Genomic DNA, 25,647 nt, shown 5'->3' on the forward strand with positions numbered 1-25,647 from the left:
TACTTTCTGATTAACATTTCCTGTTCCACCTGCACTCTTTATTTCAAAAAGTGATATCCTAGGTAGTACTTTGAAAGGAACAGGCTTCACTTTAAATTAGTATAATCAGTGAGTTTAGGCAGTTTAAGTCACTTATGCAAAGGTCTGATTACCCAAGGCTCTAGGACTGAAGTACAGAGAAACCAGACTTTGAGACTGTGAAAATCTTAAAAACAAACAGATGAACAAAAGTCCAATGAGACTAGGACTAAAGCAAATCCCCACTAGAAGTAGGGAATGCTCTTCAAGAAGTTTTTGAATAAAATTAATCAGAAAATATTATTTTTACCGGGGAGTGAAACAAATAAAAAATTTCAATTGTATGCACTGTACAAGTTGACAACGTACAAAAAGTATAGCAGCGTCAGGTGAAATGAAAGATAAACAAGACAATAAAAGGGAATTGAGAACAGTGGAGACCCATACTTTCTCAAAAAACATGAGGGAAAAGTCATTGGCCTGCTCTCCCACAAAACATTCCTGGATATCGCAGCCAAAGGTGGAGTAATGATGGGCTAATCTGATTCAATACTTAGGTGAACAGTACTTCCCAGTTGCAGTTTAAAAATAAGAAGAAGGACTACTAAAATGGATTAGGGGAGCAATTTGTTGACAGCTCCGCCCCTCCAAATTAAATTATCAAGGTTGCAGTATGCCAAAATGCTCTAACCCCGAATCACAGGCCAATGTCCTAGGTGCTTCTGGAGAGCTCAGTGTATTTGTGGGAGAAGTCAGGGAAAAGAAAACTAACCAGCTGCAGTCACAGGCTCTAGGAACCTGACAAGTCACATATAATCCAACTACCCTCTCAATATCAGACTGATTTCCACAAGTCTAAAAGATGGTCAACCATTGTGTATCTGTTTGTTTCCAGCAACAGCAAATGGACTGTGGATAAACTGACCATTCAGAATTAGACGGATCTCATTTCTTGCAAAAACCCTTCGAAGTTACCGCCCAGTAACTTTCACCTCTGGTACTGGATCTCTCAAAGCGACGTTTTGTTTTGTTTTTTAAGCTTAAAAACAACAACAGGTATTAACTTCCTGGCACGTCAGTATGCGCCCTTCTTTCAATAATAGGAAAATTTGATCTTTCTTTTCCCCCCCCAGGTCTGACTCCCCTTAAAGGAAAAAGAAATGCCAGGCACAAGTTCCTTTCGACTCTGGGCTGCAACCTCCAGAGTAAAGAAAATGGGCTTAAATAACTACACACCCTAGGCGTTGCAACTGATAGGAAACCCCAGTTGCTAAGAAGCAAGCTGCTCCGGCCAGTGCCCAGGTGCTGGGACGAGACAGAAGGCACACAGACCTGGCTGGCAGCCCTGAGGCTGTGGAGCACCAGCAGCCCGCACCTCTTCTGGCCAAAGCCGCGGGGAGCAGGGTGGGCGCTCCTTCCCGGGCCACCCGCTAGCCCCGCGCCCCCAGGACACAGCCCCCGGCACCGCGGAGCAAGGCTCAGTGCAGCGCCTGGCGAATCCCAAGCCGCGCCGCCGAGCCAGCTACCAGTACGCCAAGCACCCAGCCCGCTGGGTGCCATCCTGAGAACCGGCGCTGGTGGGGGCTCCGGGAGGTGGAGACGTCTCTGGTTCGGCCCGGGTTCCGTCTATCGCAGCCGCCCACCCTCCCTCATCCCCCGCCCAAAGCTGAGTCGGGGGTGACCCCAGGGGGTGGTGCCCAAGAGGCACACCGCGTTTGCGGTGAACGCTGCGGGCCGGGGCCGAGCGCCCGGGCTGGCGGCTGCGGCGGGTCACTCACCGAGAGGACGCTCCTGCGGATTGGGGTCTCCAGCAGGCACGCCATCTTGAGCCTTCCCACCCGGCTGCAGCGGACGCCGGCGCGGGGGCCCGCACTTTCGACAGCAAACTATTGGGCCAACCACGGGCACGTACGCGGAAAGGCAGGCAGGTAGGCGAGACCGGACCACGCTCTGCACGCCGCTGAGGCGCCGCCAGGGCCCGCAGAAGGGAGAACAAAGGGAAACCGCGCCAGGGGCCTCCTTACGAATCGTCCGCTGAGAAACAGCAGCTACAGTCAGCCCGGGTTAAAGGTGGGGAGCGGACAGCAGTTTCCGCATGCGCAAAGAGCATCTGCGGGCCCCACCTGCCGCTCGCGGGGGGCGGAGCCTCGGGGGCGGAGCCTCGCTGCGCAGCTGCCAGCTTCACACGCTGATTCGCAGCCACGGAGACTTCGCGCCTTCATACCCCGAAAAGCTAGTACGTGAAGCCGCGTGTGTCATTTGAAGCACGTTTATCTCGCTCCTTGTTTGCGCCGAATGTGTAGCGTCATTATCTCCGTTTTTCAGGTGGAGAAACCGTGATCTCGATTCAGCCACCAGTAAGCAGGAATTTCATTTTCCAAACTTTGGTGATCTGCATACCATCCTCACAATCTTTGCCAATCAGCACCCAGGTATTATTATTCACTCAGTATTTTTCTAAAGCCAATTTCAACTCATTAAATAATTTTAGCCTCATCCTAAACTGTAATACTCTGCAAAATCAAGTTTATTGTACTCTTTATTTTATTCTAGTACACATTAACACAATAACTACAAAGAAGATTAAATGTCCATCCATGGATCATCTGAAATTGTGTCATGTACTGCATACCACAACAATGCAAAGCATAAGCATTACACAGAGCATACAGAGGTATCAATTGAATTTTCAGTTGATATTTGTGTGGTATAGAGTCGTTACAGCTGTGTTTGACCCACACTTCATCTGTCAGCTCAAGCCATACATCTTTCAGGAAGCCCCTCCCCCAAGTTTAGGTTAGGTGACCCCTCCCGCATGTCTTCCTTCATCACTCTGTTCTTGCCAATAACACAGTGTTTCTAACAATACATTGTAATTTTAAAATAATTGTTTACTTTTTTGTCTACCTTTTATACACTTTATGGTAGGCACTAGAGATTTTGTCTTCTATGTCTCTTATCTCACTGTGTACCATAGAATACTCACTTAGTGAATGTTTGTTGAATGACTATTTGGCTTAGTTTAGGCACCTCCAAAAGGCAGATCTTGGGACAATGATTTGGGTACCCACAGTTTATTTGAGAAGAGTTTCCAGAGAACAGAATTGATGGGTCAGGGAGAGTGAGAAAAGAAAGAAGAAAAAGTTAATATAGACATCTATTGAAGTCACTGCTTATTTCTTGAGGACCTCTGAGAAACATGCAGAATGACCCCCTGGATATCCATCTTGAGGTTGGAGCATTTATTTACCACTTTCATCCTGTACAACCTGGTTGAGGTTTTCTCTGGGGCTGTTAGAACTCCCTGTCCTCCTGAGCTGTACTTGTACACAGAATAGAGAGGACTTCCTTTACCTGATGTAGAAAAGCAGAATCTGTAGGCAGATGTGTTTCACAATGGAGAAGCGAAGATAACTTAGGCAGTGTAAATGTGATCTGTTCACCATTTTCAGTTCAGGAATGGAATCTGAAAGTCATAAAATCTATAAAGGACAGATATTAATAAGTGCATGCTGTGTGTTTTCTGATTTCATCAGCAAGCCCAGTGAAAACTGTGACAAATTAAGATTCAGAGGCTAGAAGCACCACACAGAACTCTTATCCTTCTATGATGTTTGCCTCTGTTCAGTTTAATGGCCCCAGACATGGTCTCTAGAGTTTTCCTAAGTGTGCTGCCATCTGGTGGTGGTCGGTGTCATAATCATCTAGTTCAATTATAAGATGCAGATAGCAAGGATGGATGTTTTTCCTGATGTTTGTAATATTTTATAAACTGGCTTGGGAACTCATTGCCCAGAAACCTCCATAGTTCACTCCATTGTTCATGGAGATTTCTGCTCAATATGTCACTATATCAGCATGGCCTCCCAGAACCACCCTATAGTATTCATTAAGCACACTACTGTCCTCACCGCGGCATTTCCTACCCACTTACTCTGCTCTGTTTTCAACCATCCATCTTTTAAACACAATTCTTTCTTTCTGTGTCCTTTATTTTTCTTCAACTCTTGTTTGGCTAGATTTGATTGTCAAGTGTTTTCTTTCTTTCTCTCTTTCTTCCTCTTTCTTTCTTTCTTTCTTTCTTTCTCTTTCTTTCTTTCTCTTTCTTTCTTTCTTTCTTTCTTTCTTTCTTTCTTTCTTTCTTTCTTCTTTCTTTCTTGCCTTTCTTTCTTTCTTGCCTTTCTTTCTTTCTTTCTTTCTTTCTTTCTTTCTTTCTTTCTTTCTTTCTTTCTTTCTTTCTTTCTTTCTTCTTTCTTTCCTTCTTTTTTCCAAAAAAGACCCAGCTAGAAGAACTTAGAATGCGGGAGAAAAAGCATTATCATTTCCTAACCCATGCACAGCATTTTTGTGTAATAAGAATTGTCTCTTTCTTCCATTACTTATATATTTGTTTATTTACATCAATATTGAATAATAGATTCTTACTTTTTTCATCACACACAGTCTGAGGGCACCTGCCTGTTGAGTGAGTAGCCCTTTGCACTTGTCAAAAAGAACTCAATTTCTATATTAAAAAAAAAAATCCAATACAAAAGGAGAGTAAAATATTAAAAATAAAGCTAGAGAAAGACACGTACCATATGATTTCACTCATATGTGGAATGTAATGAATGAAATGAACTGACATGCAAAATAGTGACAGACTCATAGGAGCAGGCTGATAGCTGTGGGGATGTGGGTGGTGGTGGTGGTGGGAGAATTGAATAAAAAAGAAAAAAACACATGAATACGGACAACAGTGTGGTGATTTCGGGGACTGGGTGGTGGTGGTGGAGGGAGGTGGAGGGGGTATAAGGGCAATAAAAAAAGAATGTGGAAAAATGAGCAGGGATGGATGAACTATCCTCTGCGCTAATTTTGCTTTTGTTTTTTTAAACGTATCTTTATTGATTTCAGAGGGAGGAAAGGAGGGGGAGACAGAGAGAGGTAGGAACATGGATGATGAGAGAGGCACTGATCTGCTGTCTAGCCCACAACCAGGCATGTGCCCTGATCGGGGACTGAACCCTGATCTCCTGGGATCATGGGTGGATGCTCAACCGCTGAGCCACACCCAGCTGGGCCCCCTAGGGTGTCTCGATTGGGTTACTTCTCTTGATTAGATTTGTCAGAGGTGTTTTATTTGTTGGCTTGTGTCCGTCTGGGCCGCTCCGTTGGCGCCTGGCCCCCCTCCTGGAGGCTCTGCCCGCTCGGTGCCCTCCTGAGTCCTCTCTAGTTGTGCAAACGACTGTCTGCTGGGAAGATGAAGAGTCTCTGGCCCCTTAAAAACAACACCCTGATAATTTTAGAAACTCTTCGGGGGATAATTTAAAAATCCTCAGTGAGTTTTTACGTCTGTTTTAAAATTATTTTTATTTTTTGGTTCTTTAAAAATCTTTTTTGTTTAATTTCTAGTTTATCTTTGCCGTGAGAGCTTCATACTGGGGTATTAGCCAACTGCACCTGCTCACTTCTTTCGTTTGGTTTAATTTTATCAAACTAGCCTATTTCTGGGGACTTTTATTTTTATGTTTTTACTACGGTGGTTGTGACTTTTATTACCTATCAGCTGCTAAGACTTAAAGACCCGAGGCCATCTGAAAGCTGCCTGGAATCCTGGGGTTAACCTTGCAGCTCCCATTCTCGCGAGATTTGAAGCCGGAAGTGAATTAGACTGCAGGCGCCGCGAGGAGGTGGCGGCTCGGTTCGTGTTGGCGGGAGCTGAGCCCTCAGCCCAGCGTGTGCTCGCGGAGCTGGGATCGCTGTGCTCGAGGGGGCTGCGGGCAGCACTCCCCGCCTCGGGCGGCAGGATGCGGGTGGCTGTGGCCGGCTGCTGCCACGGGGAGCTGGACAAGATTAGGAGGCGCTGGCGCTGGCGGAGCGGCGCGGCCCGGGGCCCGTAGACCTTCTGCTGTGCTGCGGCGACTTCCAGGCGGTGCGCAACGAGGCGGACCTGCGCTGCATGGCCGTGCCCTCCAAGTACCGCCACATGCAGACCTTCTCCAGGTGAGGTGCGCTGCACTGCCCCCGGGCCCGCGCCGCGAGGTGACTAGAGCCTGGACAGGGTTCGAGCCCCTCTCCCTTAGTTCCCGTCGTTGCTCACGCTGTGTCTGTGGGAACTGGCGTTTAGCACTTGTCTCTTTCTCTCCTGTCCATTCACCTGTCTTACCTGTTTCCGACGGGGTCGCAGCCTGAGGGCAAAGCCTGAAGGTAGAAACTGACAGGTTGATCTACCTTGTACTTGATAGGACTCTGGGACTAGTTCATTTCATGATCCTGGAGGGTTTACTGGACGCTCGCTACATGCTAGTCCCGGTTCTAGAAGCTAAGGTTATAGTAGTGAACAGACATAGTTCTTGACTTAACTGGCTTGCAACACAAGGTGGCAGCCCTTCATTCTTAAGGACAAGGATAGACCATTAAAACAATTCTTTATAATATTTTTCAATTACAGATTACATTAAATATTATTTTGTATTAGTTTCAGGTGTACAGCATAGTGTAAAGTCATATACTTTACAAAGTTATCCCCCCATATGGGCAGTTTGTTTATAAAGAGCTTTTGAACTTTTCCTGATGAGCTCAGATTTTTCCGTAAGACCTTATTTTGCTTTTTTGCTATGTCTAATTGTATAGGCACACCTAATTTCTTTTCTCTGTGCCTCACTTCTTCTATGCCAACGCACAACTTTACTCTTATGTTCTAGGTATTACTCTGGAGAGAAAAAGGCCCCAGTTCTCACAGTCTTCATTGGGGGAAACCATGAAGCCTCCAATCATTTGCAAGAGTTACCTTATGGTGGCTGGGTGGCCCCAAACATTTATTATTTAGGCATGTGTTTGTGGGTAAGTTCTTGGTTTGATGGGATGGAAGAGCCTTTTAAGATTTGTATACCAGTTGGGCAGCATCGTCAGATATATGGTGTTTTGGGTATTTCTTAATTTGAATAAGTAATCATGAAAATAAGTCCATGTTCTAGTGTTTTAAGCAACAGTTAATAAAACTGCAAAGAACTGACACAGAATTTGCAATTCCTTTCTTTTCCCCCCATCTTTTTATTACATGAAAAAGAAGTAAACTTTTTATAATGGAAATTGTTAAACATACACAAAAATAGAGAATAGTTCAGGTTTTTCCCACTTTTTGAAAGTAGAGCATTTCTATGAAAACTTCATAAGGGGAAATGGTGTAAAGCAAATAAACAATTACCGTTAATTTAAAAATCACCAATGCCTTGGTGACATTTAAAAAATTTTTTTGGTTATTGATTTTAGAGAGAGTGGAAGGGAGAGGAGAAGAGAGGAGAGAGAAAGAGAAACAGAAACACCTGTTTGTGGTTCTACTTATTTATGCATTCATTGGTTGATTCTTGTATGGGCCCTGATCAGATTGAACCTGCAACCTTGGCTTATTGGGGCTGATGCTCTAACCAACTGAGCTACCTGGCTAGGGTCCTAACAATTACCATTAATTTACACGCAAAAATTTTGAGTGCTCCCAGACCCAAAAAATAACCTGTCAAATCATAGGAATGTGCTTAATCACATCCAGTTTTATGCTAAGTATAACTCTGTTAGAAGCTCTCTTAGGCTTTTGTACTACCTTAGGACACATCTTGCTAATCGAGATAAAGCACAGATGCTCAGACACAGTTCAAAGCTGTGGTGGCTTGATGCTGAGTGTAGTTCCCAGGGAAGGAGCTGGTGGGCCCACTCTCCCTGCTCTGGATGCATACTGCAAAACAAATGCTGAATGCTGTTTTGGCTTTTTGCCTTTTTTCTTGAAAGCAAAAATCCTCTTCAGATTTCTCTCAGTTGGAAAAACAGGTACTACTGTAGATCTTTCGTAAAAGTGAAGTGGTGTAACGCAAACTGAATCTCTGTACCTATTAACTAGCTTCAACCACTATTATCATTCTGCCATCCTTATCTCCTAAAGTTTTTTGTGGGAGAAGGTGACTGGAGTATTTTTAAATATGTTTTTATTGATTTCAGCGAGGACAAGGGAGAGGGAGAGAGAGATAGAAACATCAATGAGTCATTGATCGGCTGCCTCCTGCGCGCCCCCTGCTGGGGATCAAGCCCCCAAACCGGACATGTGCCCTGACCGGGAATGGAACCTCGATCTCCTGGATCCTAGGTGGACGCTCAACTGCTGAGCCATGCCTGGCCGGGCTGACTGGAGTATTTTAAAGCAAATCCCAGCCATGAGATTATTTCACCTGTAAACACTCAGTACATATTTTTTGAGTGATAAGGATTTAAAAAAATACCACAACTACAGTACCATTATTATACCTAACTAAAATAACAGTAATTTCCTATTAGCTGTTGCCTAATTCATGTTTTAGATTTTTCTGGTTATTGCAAAGATGTCTGTTTTACAATTGACTTGTTGAATAGGACCCAAACAAGGTCCACACATTTTATTGGATTGTTATGATGCTAAAATCTCTTAGGCTATAACTGTTCCTTTTCTCTCCTCCCCACCCCCATGCCATTTATTTGTTGAAGAAAATGGGAAATTTTCTTGTAGAATTTCCTGCATCTGTATTCAGCTATTCGAATTCACCAGATTGTTTAACGTGTTCCCTTTATCCTCTGCATTGCCTATAGCCTGCATTTACATTTTCAGACCTGATTAGATTTGGGCTCAGTTTTAGTCCCTTTAAACTATATAGTCCTTTTATCTCTTTACTGGAATGTTTATATGTATTTCTGCAAACTACAGAAATTTAACTTCTCTACTTTGTTACCGATTGATCATCTTTTGACAACTGCAACATTATGAAAAGGTGAAATTATCTGAAGAATGATCAGTCAGGTTCTTTATTCCTTATATGTGTTGACTTTCAGATATGAAACATATAAATCCATTATAGGTCACTTTTTTGCCTATTCCCATACTCCATCCTCATATTCGATTAGGTACCAAATTATGCCTATTTCCCTCTTAGCATCTCCTATCCCATTTGTTCTTTTTCCTTTCTGCTTAGTCTCTTGACTGATCTGCTTCTAGGCCTCTCTTCCCTAGTCTACCTTATATATTGTTGGCATGTTACTATGTAAAAGAGTAACCTCATCATGATACTTTATTTTCAAATAATTTTAGGACTGCATGGAATTCTAGGCCTTTAAACTGTTCATTCAGTTAGTAAAGAGATTGCTTTTGCCTATAGTAATCTTATTTAACTGTGTAATTTCTCAGGTTTGGCAGGTGTAGTAAAATACCGAGGTGTAAGGATTGGTGGAATCTCTGGTATCTTCAAATCTCATGACTATCGAAAAGGTATTGTTGTACTGTGTTTAAACTTTAAAACTTGCATGCTCCAGAGTAACTTAAGCATAATATATAGTTTGACTTTTTCATTGGATTTCTTCTATGAACTGAGTAATTTATTCTTAAATTTATATTTTAAAATATTTTATGCTTGTGGAAATATAGAGGACATAGAATGTAGTATCTGTGTATACACCATCAAGTTTTATCAAGTCTTGGTATTCTTGCCATTTTTAGTTTAGATTTTTAAGAAATAACACAGTACAGATACAGTTGAAACTCATTAATGTCAGTCGTCAGTCCTATTCCTCTCCTTTTATCCCTCCCTTTCCTCATCAGGCAGCCACTGTTCTGAATTTGGTGTTTATCATTCACTTGAATATTTTATATCATTAACATATATGTAAAGCTTTAAGGAGTGTATTATATAGCATGTTTTAAACTTCACATAAATGTATAATTTTGCATGTATTTTTCTGCATCTTGCTTTTTTGTTTAATATGTTTTTGAAATTCATATTGAAACAAGTAACTCTAATACATTCACTTTAATTTGTGAATAGTATTCCGATGCATAAGTACAGTTGATCCTTGAACAATGCAGGGGTTAGAGGCACTGACCCCTGCATGGTAAAAAATCCACGTATAAATTTGACTTCCCCAAAACTTAAGTTGTCCCTCGTATTTGTGAGAGATTGGTTCCAGGACACCCCCCTGCCACCACTGATGTGTACACCAAAACCCATGGATGTTCTAGTCCCCTATGTAAAGTGCTGTATATCAATGCATACAGTTTACGCTCCACATTTGCATACTCCCAACTGCATATCAAAAACAGTACAGGCGTTGCCGGCCGGCGTGGCTCAGCGGTGGAGCATCAGCCTATGATCCACGAGAGCGTGGCCCAATTCCTGGTCAGGGCACATGCCAGGGTTTCTGGCTCGATCCTCAGCAGGGGGCGTGCAGCAGGCAGCCGATCAATGGCTCTCTTTCATCATTGATGTTTCTATCTCTCTCTCCCTCTCCCTTCCTTTCTCTCAAATCAATAAACTATATTTTAAAAAAACAACAGTACAGGCACTTACTGAAAAAAAATCACCTGTAAGGGATTCAAACCCATGTTGTTCAAGGGTCAACTGCATACCACACTGTACTTATTCACCCTACAACATCTGAATGAATTATACCTTGATTTCAAAATTAAAGGAATAGCTTGGGTTCACATTTGATTTTAAAATTTCTTGAATTAAGTTGGGCAGCTAAAACTTAGATCCTCATTGTAACTGCTAAGTCACAAGTCTGTTCCCTGTGCCTTGCTCTCTACGATCATAAACGATTGGCATGGGCATACAAAAATAAGGTTTCTCCTACCATCGCAGGTGGGTGTGCAAATTGGAACCACTCTTTGGAGGGGCAATTGGTAATATCTGTGAAAATTATAAAAGTACTCTAACCGAGGAGTTCTACTTCCAGGAATGTATGTATAGGTATATTTCACATGTGCAAAATGATATATGTAAATTTATTTCAGTTTTGTTTGTAATCACAAAAGTAGGAACTAGTTAAATATGTCATGATATAACTATACAGTTTAATGCTATGAAGCCATTAAAATAATAAAGAAGGAAAAGAAGCAGTTCTATAGGCAACTAATATGAAAAGAACTCCAAAATAAGTGAAGTGAAAAAACTAGGTACAGAACATGTATAAAGTATACTGCCACTTATGTTTTTAAAAAAGGAAGGGTAAAGAAATAGATGACGTGTTACGTGCATGGATGGTATTCCTAGAACAAAACACTGAAACCTGGTTAACACTGGCTGCTTCTAGGTAGTGTTACTGATGGCTGGGGACAGGCATAGGAGGACCCCTCCCATTGTGTTGGCAGTTTCATTGAGGTAAAATTTATATACCATTGTAAGTATACAATTCAATGGTTTTAGTAAGTTTACAGAGCTATACATCCAGATTTTACCACCTTGCAGATTTAGACCATTTCTATCACCCCTAAAAGTTTTATACCTATTTTCAATTAATCCCTGCTCCCACCAGCCCTAGGCATCCACTGGTCTACTCTCTAGGAAGAACACTTTTTACTCTATACCTTTCTGTAGGCATTGTTTGAAAACTATGTGAATAAACAGTGTACTTCAAAATTAAATGTAATTTAATTTTAAAAATTACATGCCCTCGAATTTAGATTCAGTTTGTGATCACTTACTAGTCGAACATCAGCGCATAAAGAGCGGTGTATTTTTAATAAATTTTTAAGGACCTAAAGCGTTGATAACAGATATTAGTTTTAGGGAAGTATGTGTATCTGTTTATATTTGCAGTATTTAAAGGTGTTAAACACAGCTTATTTCTCTCCTTCAATTTAAGGTATTTTGAGTGCCCTCCTTATAATTCAGCTACAATAAGGAGTATATATCATGTGAGAAATGTTGAAGTGTATAAGTTGAAACAGGTATGTAAAAAGTACATTATGGAAGGCTTGAAAAAATGTAAAAGTAATTCTGTACCAAAATGTATTTTGATCATTTTGGTGTATTCTTCCAAGGAGAGCATAATTCAGTATTTCTAAAATTCAGATTTGAGTTGTTTTTAGGAGGTTCACAGATGCACATTAGAAAATTCTTATGGTAATAAATTTATTTTAGTGAGTAAAAACAAAACATTTAATCCACGGTTTCAGATATTATTATGGTAGGACTAAAAAATATCTATTGGAATAAAGTAATACTTTAAAGAAGATATTAAAATATTTTATTTTAAATAATGATATTAAGTAGAAAATAAATAATAGTAAAGATGACAGAAGATATGGGAAAATCAGGAAACTGGTGTCGAAAGCCACTGGCTTAACTGGAGAATAGGTGAAGCTAGATTTTTTCCGAGAGCCCATTCAACGCCTGACACAGGGCTAAGCAGTTTTCACACATGAGACTTCATATTGTCGCCACAGAAATTCTGTCATTAAGAATGAGAGGCCAAGGCTCAGGTAGATAAGCAACCTGCCCAGGATTTCCCAAACAGTCGCATGGTGGAGCCTGTCTGAGTGAACTTGGGCCCGTCCCACCCTACCACACAGCCCCTGTGGGAGCATAAGGATGCTCGCAGGCATTTCTCGAATGCCCTGCTCGTAACAGTTAACCTTGTTTTGAATGCTTTCTCCCTTTCACCAGCCTAAATCCTTCCAGTCCATGAGGACTCAGCTTAGATACTACTCCCCAGCCAGTGTTCTACTTTAAAGTCATCACGTTTCACTGAATTTTTTTTTAATCCTCACCTGAGAATATATTTTACTGATTTTTTTTTTTAGAGAGAGTGGGCGGGGTGGGGAGAAAGAACATCGATGTGAGAGGGAAACACCCATCAGTTGCCTCCTGTACGCGCCCTGACTGGGGATAGAACTGGTAACCTTTTGGTGCATTGGATGAAGCTCCATCCAACCCAGCCTCACCAGCCAGGCCTTAACTGAATTTTCATTGCACTTATTGCCTAGTTACTCAGTGGTTAATTATATCTTTCTTATATTTTGTATTGCCTTAAACACTTAAGTTATTTAAATTTAGTTTTCCAAGTATTTGTTTCAGATTACTTGGAGGTGCTGGGATGAGTAAAGTATGGAGTATATTTTGTGTCCCCCATGAAGACACTAGCCACCTTAAATACCTCTAATGTGATTTATGTAGTAAACAGAGTATTTTTGGTATATACCATACCATGTGAATCCATTAGAAAAAAAAAAGGACTATACCTTTGGTTTACTGTATGTATCATTTACATTAGATGTCTTATGAAATCTGGTGTCTCTGGATCTTAAAACAGCAGTTTCTTTACCAAAAAGGAAAAGAACAATGGTTATTACATATTTTAGAAGTCCAATGCTAGAGACCATAGCTGATTTCAGTCTATAGAAAGTGTGTCTCTGTTGACCTGCCTTGCTGGAAAATAAGGATGAATGGAGGTGGAGAGGAAGCTGTTTCTTTTTGCCTGCGTGAGTGAGTAGGTTAGCATTGCTGTGACTTCCTTACATAAAGATCCTTAAAATGAATTGCACAAAAATCCAGAGATGTCAGTGGGTAGATGGTTGTGTGGTGGTGGAGAGAAGGAAGGGGCTTTACTAACGGTTAATCCGTTTTTAAAAGTTGTCTTTTTCTGTTAAAGCTGAAGCAGCCTATGGACATATTCTTATCTCATGATTGGCCAAGAAGTATATACCATTATGGAAATAAGAAGCAACTTCTTAAGACTTAATCTTTTTTCCGACAAGAAGTGGAAAATAACACCTTAGGAAGCCCTGCTGCCTCCGAGCTTCTAGAGCACTTAAAGCCTACTTACTGGTTTTCCGTGCACCTTCATGTGAAGTTTGCAGCCTTGATGCAGCATCAGGTAGAAAACACAGTATTTATTCTTTCATTTAACAAACACTTATTGAACATTTATGGGCTACGTACTGTTGACCCAGTTGTAAAGTTAGAGAAAGAAATGAAAGATAACTTTCCTTTTCTGAGTAACTCAGAATCCAGTGGGGGGAAGAGACAAGTAAGCAATGATAAAATAGTGTAATAAGTTTGTGCTGAAAAGGCCTAGGGTACTGTGGGAGCACCTAAGCCAGACTGTGGTGGGATGGAGTTGTGGACACAGAGATGACGAGAGAAGCTTTTCTGAAGGAATTGATGGTACCAGGAAGAAGGAGATTATGAGGGTAATCTAGGGTGCGAGAGGCCTGAGAACATGCCGCCTTTGGGGAACTGCAGCTAGTTCCCATGGCGGGGGCATGGACACTAGGACAAAACATAAGTGCCTTCTGGGCCATGCTCTGGAGTTTGGGTTTTAACCAGAGGCAATGGGGAAAGTTGGAGAGTGATACAATCATATTTTCATTTTCAAAAGATTAGTTTGGCAGCAGTTTTGCAGATGGATTGGAGTGATATAAAATAAGAGGCACAGGAGGCTATTTAAACAAAAGATGAGACTGTAACCTAAAGCAAAGAGGGAACACAGAGAATGAAGCACGGTCTAGAGAGAGTTTGGAAGTAGAATCACCAGAATTTGGTGATGGAGGGAGGAGGGAATTTAGGATGAGTAAGTTTTCCTTGGATAACTGCATGGTGGTAGTGCATGATGGAAGGTAGAGAATAAATATATACCTGTAATTAGGCTTTTGTGGAAATATGTGGTTCTTCCACTTCCAGTTTGGACTAAACTGACTTTCCCATAAAGTATTTCATTTAGAAGATGCTGGGTTAACAAAGTTAGAGATTTATTCTTGGAGGCTTCTATAGAATTTCTAAGTCTTTAATGTACTGATTAATGGGCATTGCCTTACTCCAAGAGTGGGATGTGCTTCCCCAGCTTACTTAACCAAGCACTTTAACTATGGTAGAGGTCTACTTTAACTATGTTCCTCGAACACGGTTTGGAAGGTTCTGTCTTGAAACATTCCTGTAGGCCCTTTCTGTTGTGGGCTTATTTTCCCCAGTTTCACTGGGAGAGGGAGGCAAGGTTACTCCTTTCATTTTCCAAAGTCCAAGTCATCTGTTTTATTTCAGTCGCCTTTTCCACATGTGTTATTTTCTGTCTCTTAGGGCTCCTGACATGCTTGGATTTTTATTCAAGTATCTAATTTGCTACTTTTCTCCACTGCATATTCTGTTGTCATCTAGGAACTTTTATCTCTGCATTAACAACATATTCGATCCCTTTTTCTTGGCTCCTCAACCTCCTCTGACTTTACCTGTGTTCTCTTTTAGTCCCTTCAGCAGCACCAAAGATCACCTTTCTTCAGAACTGCCCTTCAGCCAAGATCCGTCGGTAACCTCTGTGCCTTCCACCTCTCTTAGTCCCTCATCAGCACTGAATTTTGATACCTGGTCCTCAGTAGGACATCCCATAGCTTGTTCCCTTGTCCTTTTTTCCTCCATGTGCCTTACTGTTTTCAGTGAGTCAGTTTTTTACTGCTTTCAGTATGACTTTGATGTTTGTGACCCCTTCCATATTTCTTTCTGACAATTCACTTTTCAGAGGATAGCTTTATTGGTGCCCTGGCCGGTGTCTCCCAGTGGTTAGAGCATCGGTCTGGGCGGTGAAGGTTCACAGGTTTGATTCCTGGTCAAGGGCCCATACCTGGGTTGCAAGTTCGATCCCTGGCCCTGGTTAGGGCATGTGGGGGAAGCGACCAGTCGATCTGTCTGTATAACATCGATGTTTCTCTCCCCCCCCTTCCTCCCATTCTCTTTAAAAATCAATGGGAAAAATATCCTTGGGTGAGGATTAACCAAAAAAAAAAAAAAAAAAAGCTTTATTGGTGTAAATTTACATAAAATTAATTCAAGTGTATAATTCAGTGATTTTTTGGGTTTGCACACATCACATCATCCAGTTTTAGAATATTTCCACCACCTGAAAAGATCCTTTGTGTCTGTGTGATGTCAGTCCTTGTTCCCACCCTCAGCCTCAGGCAACCACTAATCTGCTTTGTGTCTCCATGGGTTTGCCCTTTCTGAACCTTTCATATAAATGTAATCATAAGTATATAGCCTTTGACACCTGGCTTCTATTATTTGCTTGTTTTGGAGGTTCATTTATGTATGTAAGCATGTATCAGTATTTCATTTATTTTTGTTGAATAGAATTTCATTCTACGGATATATCGCATCTACCTTTGATGTTGTATCTAAGAAATCTTTGCTAACCCAAGGAAGTGATGATTTTCTTCTATGATTTCTTCTAAAAATTTGAACTTTTAACTGTGCCAATTTACTTTTAAGCACTTCTGTTATCTTTAACCCTGTTATATGCTTTGATATATATGTATTAAATGCTTTGATTTAACATTATCATCATCACTATTGGTTTCTACTTCGACTTGTGTAAGAAATTGAAGCCCAGGTAGTTTAAGTGCCCTTGTTGCACAAGTGAGTATAGAACTAACTTGCTTTGGAAAAGGAACAGTTGTTCCTTTGACACACAACTTTGTGTAACAAAGATTGTTTCCATCCTATCCAATGTACGAATTACCTGTGATGTTTTAACATTCTTTCTTAAATCATGGTTCATCTCATTTAGGCCAAGGATAAAGGAGAGACTGCCAAAGCAACCAAATTTTTAGCCTTGGACAAATGCTTACCACATAGAGACTTTCTTCAGGTAAGAAGAAAATGAAATAACTTTGTAATATAGTTATACTCTTCCAATGATTAAGGAAACATTTTAGTTTTTGTTTCTTAAATTATTAATTTGTGCTTTTTGTAATTTATGTAGCCTGAGAATTCTTTGGGAATATTTACATTACATTAATATTTTTAGGTTACTAAATTAAATTCCCTTTAACTTTTATTGTCATATTGAAATCCTTAGAATATTAAAAATAGATATGTATTTGTTAAAATTACTAATTTCTTCCTGTAGGTAATAGAAATAGATCATGACCCCAGTGCTCCTGATTACTTAGAGTATGATATTGAATGGCTCACTATTCTCAGGGCTACAAACAGTCTTATTAATGTAACTGGGCACCTATGGAATATGCCTGAAAATAATGGTCTGCATAAAAGGTAAGCTTGACTTGCTCTTCGCATGCATGCAAGGTTTTTGCGGGCCCCCCTCCCCGTTTTTGATTAAGAAAAAAACTGTTAAATGAATGTGAGAATAATTCAGGGTTTACAAGAAAATGGGTTGTTGAGCACCAACCCAAATAAGTGTATAAGTGATTAAGTGTGCACAGAACTATAATATGGCAGAGATTTTGGTTCATTAAAGTAATTTATACTTGCTTTAGGGTGTAAGGACATCTTTTCCTATGACTTATTTTTATTTCAAAATGGCCCTTTGCTAAATTCACTGTAATTTTACTAACTGGAATTTAGATTATCATTTATTTTTTATCCTTGCACCTGAAGTTCATAGTTAGATTTCATTATTTATCGTCTGCGGCCAATAACATATAAAAGATCATTGTTTTGGACTTTTATAGGTGGGATTATAGTGCAACCGAAGAAGCCATGAATGAAGTATTGGAAACATTGAATCATGACCTCAAAATTCCACTTAACTTTAGTGTGACGGCTGCTTGTTATGACCCAAGCAAGCCACAGACACAGATGCAGTTGGTTCATAGGATCAATCCTCAGACTACTGAATTTTGTGCCAAACTTGGCATCACAGACATTAATGTCAGTCTTCAGAAGGCCAAGGAAGAACATCACTTGTGTGGCGAGTATGAAGAGCAGGATGAAGGGGGCAGTAATGACTCTGGAGAAGATCCCAGTGAATATAACACAGACACATCTGCCGTGTCCTTTGTCAATCCAGATGAAATAATGTTAGATGAAGAAGAGGAAGAGGAAGATAGCTTTGTAAGTGCACATAGTGACATGAATACAACATCCCTAGAACCTTCTTCTGATCAGGCCTCTGACTTTTCGGCCAGCTTCTCTGATATCAGGATCTTGCCAGGTTCCATGTTTGTTTCTCCTGATGACACATTGGGTTCCCCAGCTGTCACAGAGGGGAAACCTGGTGAGGCTGTGGAGTCTGGAGATGGGGAGGACTTCCCCGGAGTGCCATTGAAGAGGCTGAGTGATGAACACGAGCCTGAACAAAGGAAGAAAATGAAGAGGAGGAATCAAGCCATCTATGCTGCAGTGGATGATGATGATGCAGCATAAGACAGCCTACTTGTCTTAGTGTGTGTGCAGATAGGTGATTTTTAAGACCATATTTTTAGAGTTGGGTTTTTGACTCACGACTTAACTTTGTAATAATGAAGTTACACAGAGAATTGACTTTGCCCTTAGACCCTTGTATATTTCAGATACAGACATTAAAATTTCATATGTTTATTTGATTGATTGAGTATCCTTTTTTTTGAAGACAGATATGACTCACTGTCATTGTTTTCAACACAAATTTATTGAACACCTACTTTGTGCCAGGCACTCTCCTATAAGATGACGCTATAAAGATGAATAAGAGGGACTTTTTTGCCTTTCAGGAGTTACTACCACTGTGAATATTTTGCTGAATAAAATATAACATATTTCTCTTTTGTTATACAAAGTTCAGCCATTATTGTATATATAATTATGTTTGGTTTCTTTTCATTTATTATATATTCCCTGGTCAGCTCTTAATGTCTGTCAAATATAGTTGAAATTGAAGATGGTAAATAAGATGTCAGGAAATTCATTACTTTAAATACTAGACATTGGTAAACGTAAAATTTTACACTGACTTGCTGAGATTAATATAACTCTCTTGACTTTTCCGTATTACATTTAGCCTTAGCCTTAGTTTTAATGCAAGTATAGTAACTGTATAGGTCACAATATATAGGTCATATTTAGCGTACTTCAGCTTAGTGTTAATTATTCGCAGGGATTGAGTTGCACAAATGCTGCCTGTCATGCTGCATAATGGGTTGCTAGTATTGAAGTATTTTTAAAGAGCCATGTGGAAAAACTACACCTCTGCCCTATCTCTGGTTCAACTGCCCAGCCACCTGAGGAGACTGTTGTCCTGCACTTTGGATCAGGAGTTATGGAATTCAAAGGCGATTCCAGCTTCTCATGATCCCACAGCAGTGCAAGTTCAGGAGCCAATCCAGAATGATGTAACAGATGGCTTCCATCTTGTCAGTATTTGACTCAAAATAGGTCTAGGACTTTGGGATTTTTATCTTAATGCCTTCCATTTTTTGTTTACTTTCTTTTTTGAATTGAATAGTTAATTTGTTATCTGTGGGAGCTCTCCTCGTCCCCACTGGTTGCTAGTGGGAGTGGGCCTCTTGCAATGTCACAAGAATAAGAATGTTCTTTTTTAAAAAAATACCTTTATTGATTTCAGATAGAGGAAGGGAAAGGGAGAGAGAGAGTTGAAACATCAATGATGAGACAGTTGTCATTGATCGACTGCTCGCAACCGAAGCATGTGCCCTGATGGAGAATCGAACCGTGATCTCCTGGATCCTAGGTTGACGCTCAGCCGCTGCACCACATCAGGCCAGGCAGAGAATAAGAATTTTCTGAGACTCACATGGGAGGATGATATATTATAGAAAGCATTATTTCTGTGGAATCAAACCCCTGAGTTTCCAAGGAGCTGGCATGAATTCACTGATTATCAGTAAAAAACAAAATTGTTTTCAGGACTTACTGTTGATACTGTCACTCGTCAATGTCCTTCTGTTAGTCTCACATGGTTCCCGGGTGCTAGGCTGTGGATTATCCCTCACTCCGCAGTGAACTGCCCCTGCTCGTTCATGTGAACCCAGGTCTCCAGTTTGTTCCAGCTTGAGAACAGTGGGGAAAGGAATTGCCAATTTTCTTTTTTAGTTTCTTTTTAGAATTTTTTAAAAAATTATTGATTTTGGAGTTAGAGAAAAAGGAGAGAGAAACAGCAATTTTATGACCCACTTATTTATGCATCGATTGGTTGATTCTTGTATGTGCCCTGACCTGGATCAAACCCACAGCCTTGGTGTATCGGGAGGACACTCTAACCATCTGAGCTACCCCGCCAGGGCAGGATCTGGCGATGGTGATAAGCCATCATTCTGTGTATTGGTTTTGCCCTGTTAATAGCTGAATGCTTTAAAAAGTTTATCAGTCCCACTTACTTGACAGATATGTCAGAAACTGGAACTGTGGTTGCAAGGGCTCCAAAGTCAATAGGATGAGTATTGTTGGCTTGAATATTCCCTTCTTTCAATAAATCAGAGTCAAAGAAGCTACAGAATTAAGAGGTGTGCTTTTCACGTGTAATTCAGTTCAACAAATATTTAGTGTTAAAAGTTCCTTTAACTTTTCCTTCTTGATACAGTGAGTCCTTTACATCAGAGGGAGCGTAGGCCCAAACATTGGAGTTTTCCCAGTAGAGTTTATCAGAGGTTATCCTTAGGGCTGGAGGGTTGGGGAAATCTCTGCTCTGGTTGGGGTTTTACCCCCTGCACTGCCTTTTCTTCAGACTATCTCCAAACATCCAAAGAACAGTATTGTAAAATAAAGAGAATAGTGGAATAATATTGAATGGGAAATAAAGGAGTACAGTGGATTCAGAGGTCTTTCCCCATCCTGTCCATGTACTTCGTTTACTTGTGGCTATATCCCTGCACAGGTCCTTAGGTCTCATGAGGCAGTAGCAGCTGGCCAGGCCCCAAGGTCACTGCATTGACAAGTCTGGCTTAGATTATAATGGAGGAAGCAGGAGCTCTCACGGTACAGAAAGTTGTAGGAAAGTAGACAACATCGGGATGCACAGGGGGCTTTCACCAGCATATTCAGACCCACCCATTGCTCGAAGATAAATAACTCTGCACTTCTCAACTCAGAATCTATTCCTAGGGGTTGCTTGGCTGGTGGGAGAAAGCCTGCCATTGTGGTGAAGACATTTGGAGGAATTTTGAACAGTGTCAAGGTCACGGGGGCGTCAAAGAGCAGGGACATTCTTTCCAGCCGGTAACATGGAGATTTTCATCAATGGCACTCATGGTAAAGGGACAAATACAAGCTATGGCTCCAGGGTCCCCAAAGCCCATCCTGGGAGCCTCTAGGGATCTGTGGAGTCATCTTAGGAACTGCTGCTATGGCACCTGCTCCTCCCCCCCCCCCCCCCCCCAGAAAGTCAGTGTGATACCGGCCATTTGAGGCAGAAAGGGGAGCAGAAGAAAGGGAAGGCAGTTCTGTTCACACCAGAGGGAAGGCTGAAGGGATGGATCTGGGGGCCTGGGGAGTTCCTGGCAGAGTGGCTCAGATGACAGGTGGCCTCTTCAGAAAGACTCAGGAAGGACATCAGGCTGTGATCCCAAAAAGACCCCGGGGGGATCGGTGCCTAACTGCTGGCCTCTGTGCACATCTCAGCTCCCACACAGGGCTGAGGATTCCTTCTTCTTCTGTTTTTCTTCTTCTTTAATTTGCAAAGGCTGTACCTTTTAAATTCAATCTTACATTCATTAGGAAATTATGAAACTTACACAGGGACACAAATATGCACAAAACAACTGAGAGTGACATTTTAAAAAGCTGGGCTAGTACCCTATTTTGCCATCATTGTTCCCATTTTATTTCCTCAAATTGAAAGCGTGAATATTAAGGTTGACGAGGCCGTGAAACACCAAAAATTCTGTCAGAGGCCACTCAATACACTGTTAGTGAGTGTACCCTCCACTTATCCCAGGCAATGTATTTGTTCTGCGAAACTAAATAAGTGTATTTCCCAGTTGATACAAATAAGCAAATTCTCTGTTTACTAATATGGCCTCAGACCCCAATTTTCAGATCACTTGGGTACCCAGGAGCAAAGAATTTCTTAAAGGCTCTACAATCATAGTTATGTATTGGAGTAATTTGTTTGCCTGTAAGACCCGCTATGCAAGGATGTCAAGGTATTACATGTTTTTGCAGGCGATGTTGTCTTAAGGAAGGAAATGCAAGACTGACTCCAATGCCCTAAGACCTAAGATTAGAATTTCTGATGCCTCAATTTTTTTTTTAGCTTTTTAATTGTTTTAAAAAACTTCATCTTTATTGTTGAAAGTATTACAGATGTCCCCCTTGTCCTCCCCATTGATCCCCTCCACCCCACATCCACCCTACCCCAGGCTTCCCCATAGTATTGTCTTTGTCCATAGGTTTCGGTTATATTTGCACATGTGCATTTTTGCATATAAATTCTTTGATTAATCTCCCCCCCCCACTCCCCCCCTTCCCTCTGAGATTCGTCAGTTTGTTCCATGCTTCTAGGTCTCTGGATCTGTTTTGTTCATCAGTTTATTTTGTTGATTATAATCCAAATATGTGTGAGATCACTTTTCTTCCTCCGACTGGCTTAGTTCACTTAGCATAATACTTTCCAGTTCCTCCACGCTTTCCCAAAGGGTAAGCGATCCTTCCTTTTTTTACAGCTGCGGAGTATTCCATGGTGTGAATGTCCCACAGCTTTGTCATCCGCTCATCTACTCATAGGCACTTGGGCTGTTTCCAGATCTTAGCTACTGTAAATTGTGCTGCTGTGAACACAGGGGTGCATGAGTTCTTTCTGATTGGTGTTTCAGGATTCTGAGGATATATTCCTAGAAGTGGGGTCACTGGTTTAAAAGGCAGCTGCATATTTAATGTTTTGAGGAAACCCCATCTGTTTTCCATAGTGGCTGCACCAGTCTGCATTCCCACCAGCAGCGCACTAGGGCTCCCCTTTCTCTACATCCTCGCCAGCACTTGTCCTTTGTTGATTTGGTTCTCAGGGAAATAGATTTCACTCATCTGAAAACAACAACAACAACTTAATGTTTGTCATCAGGGAGTCAAATACCATCTACAGTAACAGTGTAAGATTATCTCCTGTTTTCCTTGGTGAAAAGTGAGTGTTGCTTCTTTGGTATAGAGCCCTTCCCCTCACTGTGAGTCTGAGGTCACTTATTTCCCACACGGTACAAAGGAGCTGAGGCTCCAAGCAGTTTTGGGACTTCCCTGGTACCCTCAGCCTGCGGCAGGTAGAAGCAGGACTCCACGCTCAGTGCTCTTTCCAGCGCTGGTTTGTTGCAGCTACATCCTGGCACTAAACACTTCCTGCAGTGCCTCGCTTTCCCTGATCTCCACTGTCTGCAGGGGTGTGGGGGCTTCGTCACATGTCGGTAAGAGTAGCTTCCTCTGTCTGTAGTAGAGAAGTCCCAGACACCTTTGTCCTGTTCCTCTGTCTGCGACCATGGTGCCACAAATCTTGTGTGTGCTGTGGCAGAGGTGGCACAAGAGAGGGTGACAGCTTCCCAGGGTTAAGTGATCTAGTCCCCTATCCACTCTTGGTATCCTCAGGCCCTGGGTCAGAGCCTGACACACAGTAGGCGCTCAAGACCTCTAGGCTGTGTTGGATGTTGAGCTCTGGCCTAATGAAGGAAGGTGTGGGTGTGTCATGCATGGCAGGTCTTGGTCAGCTGAGAACGGGGTCTTTAGCTTTTAACCTTACTATGGAGGTCAACTGGGGTGCACGTCAAGTCCACTTTCTCACAACAGTCGTGCATAAGAGGGTACCCTGCTTATACATGGGGAAAGGAAAAGCTATGGAAATGGCCAGCACAAACAGGTACCCTCAGAGCTACTTTCTGCACTTCAGGGATACACTGGGACGAGAGCTTCAAAACAAATGCTCCAAGACCCCCCAGGTTTCCCACTGGACTTAACTCGGAGGACACCCGCTGACAGCCTAGGGATGCTTTAGGCAGAGTTGATTTTTGCCACTTCACAAGGAGGTGAAGTGGCTTCCCCAGGGTTTCACAGCTTGTGAATGCAGAATGTAAATGAACCTTTGACTCCAAAGCCTAGGCTCTTCCCTCCTCGCAGTGGGCAGGGGAACTCCTGCAAAGAAGAGCGTGCTGACCAGGAGAGGAGGGACAAGGCTCCCGTTGGAGCAGATGCTCACAGACATTCCTTCTTGGGCCTGGTCCCTGCCACAACCATCTTTTTTTCCAGCATTTCAAAACTTAGCATAAACTCTACAGACCATAACATCTGCCATGTTTTCCATTTTGAAGTGTCCAGTTCAGGGGCTGTAAGTACAGTCACATTGCTGTGCAACCAACGCCACTGCCCACACTCAGAACGTTTTCATCTTCCCAATGTGAAACCCTGAACCCACCAAAAACTGACTCCTCTCCCTTCCCTCCCCCTCTCTGCCCTGGGAACCACTAATGTATCTTTTGGAATATCTGTATGAATTTGTCTCTTCTAGGTATGATGTGCAAGTGGAATCATGTTCTATTTGTCCTTTTGTGCCTGGCGTATTTTCAAAGTTCATGTTGTAGCATTCTCAGAATCCCATTCCTTTTTAAGGCTAAATAATATTCCTTTGTATGCATGTATGTACCACATTTTTAAATCCATTCATATGTCAATGGACACTTCGGTTGCTTCCCCCTGTTGGCTATTGTAAAGCCTGATGTTGTGTACAAATATTTGAATTTCTGCTTTCAATTCTTTTGAGTATATACCCAGGAGTGGAACTGCTGGACCATATGGCAATTCTATGTGTAATTTCTCAAGGAATCGCCATTCTCTTTTTTACAGCAGCTGTAGCACTTATTTAAAAAATTGATTTCGGAGAGATGAAGAGAGAGAGAGAGAGAGAGAGAGAGAGAGAGAAACATCAATGGTGACTCACTGATGGGCTGCCTCCTGCACGCCCCCCACTAGGAATCTTGATCACAACCCGGCCACTCGCCCGGATGTGGAATCGAACCATAAACTGGCTCACAGGTGGATGATCAGCAGCTGAGCTGCACTGACCGGGCGGCTGTGCCATTCTCACTCCCACCAGGAGTGCATGGGCTTCCATTTTCTCCTCATCTCTGCCAGCACAGGTCCCATGGGCTGTTGCTTTGGCTGCCCTAAGATACAGAGCTTGGCAGATTGAGGCTTGGGTGAGAGAAAAGCCTTTAAAATCTCCCCAGAAATCTGAGTCTCACTAGAACAGGGGCTTGCTGTGGGAAAGGACCAGGGTCTGAGGACAGGAGAGAAAGAGTTCTTTGGTCCTGGGCTTCACAGTTACATGCACAGGACAAGCCAGCGGGTGGAGGGGTGGGGGTGGGGGGTGAGGGGGGTATGTGATATCTGACCAGGCCTGGGAGTCACTCAAAGGATTAGCTTGGGGCCAAATCAGAAACCAGGAGGGTCCCTTTAGTTTAGGGCAGTTGGTGTGTGTTTGTGTGTGTGTGTGTGTGTGTGTGTGTCTGTGTGTGTGTATGTATGTGTGTGTACAGGGGCACTTCCCACCTCCCTGGGCTCCAGACACTGCCTCTCAGCAAAGCCTGGGACCCATTCACAGGAATCCTGGATTTTCCTAAGGGATTAAACCAGGCAATCCCTCCCTCCCCCTTGTAACAGATCTAGAAATAGCTGGTCCCTGGGGACTGGGGAGAGACTCTACCCCTCTTTATCATGGACTGGGACGCCTGTGTGAAGATAGTGATCTCAGAGATCCTATGCTTTTGTGCCAGGGCAGAGAGGTTCACTTTTCCTGGCCCTGTAGGCTGGCAGCACTGAGGTGGCCAGGGGGGCTCTGTTTCTTCTGAGGAGAGCACCAGGGTTTCTGCGGCTGGGGTAGCATTCTGGCCCTCGCCTGACCAAGAGGATTCTGGCAAAGGCCTGAGGCTGTTGGGGGTGTTTGAAGGAACCTGGAGGCAGGAACAGGAGGACAAGTAGAGCCTGTACCTATGGCAAGTCTGCCCACTCTCCTGGCTCCAGGACCCTTAGGTGAGCCAGGCCGTGTGGATAAACTGTGCCAGGAATTAGGCCCAGAACAGGCGTGGGTGGGAAGCCAGTCCCAGTGATCTGTGCTCATCGTGGTAGTAGGTTAAATATTAGCAGTTCTGGATGC

At 42.3% G+C, this 25,647-nt stretch overlaps 1 protein-coding gene and 1 pseudogene across 1 annotated transcript; both read left to right on the plus strand.

Annotated features, from left to right (window-relative positions):
* The window catches only part of LOC148091429 (alpha-1,4-N-acetylglucosaminyltransferase-like), a 113,919-nt pseudogene that overhangs the window by 9,069 nt on the left and 79,203 nt on the right, over positions 1-25,647 (plus strand).
* LOC148091430 (lariat debranching enzyme-like) lies at positions 5,678-18,342 on the plus strand. Its single transcript, XM_087824963.1, is given in 9 exon segments — positions 5,678-5,853; positions 5,856-6,003; positions 6,705-6,829; positions 9,206-9,299; positions 11,659-11,743; positions 13,447-13,671; positions 16,351-16,431; positions 16,693-16,838; positions 17,258-18,342. Coding segments are annotated over 9 exon segments (1,644 nt in total). The 5' UTR covers positions 5,678-5,807; the 3' UTR covers positions 17,952-18,342.

Source organism: Miniopterus natalensis, chromosome 15 (assembly GCF_054644295.1).
Source record: "Miniopterus natalensis isolate mMinNat1 chromosome 15, mMinNat1.hap1, whole genome shotgun sequence".
In the NCBI taxonomy this organism is placed as follows: domain Eukaryota; kingdom Metazoa; phylum Chordata; class Mammalia; order Chiroptera; family Miniopteridae; genus Miniopterus; species Miniopterus natalensis.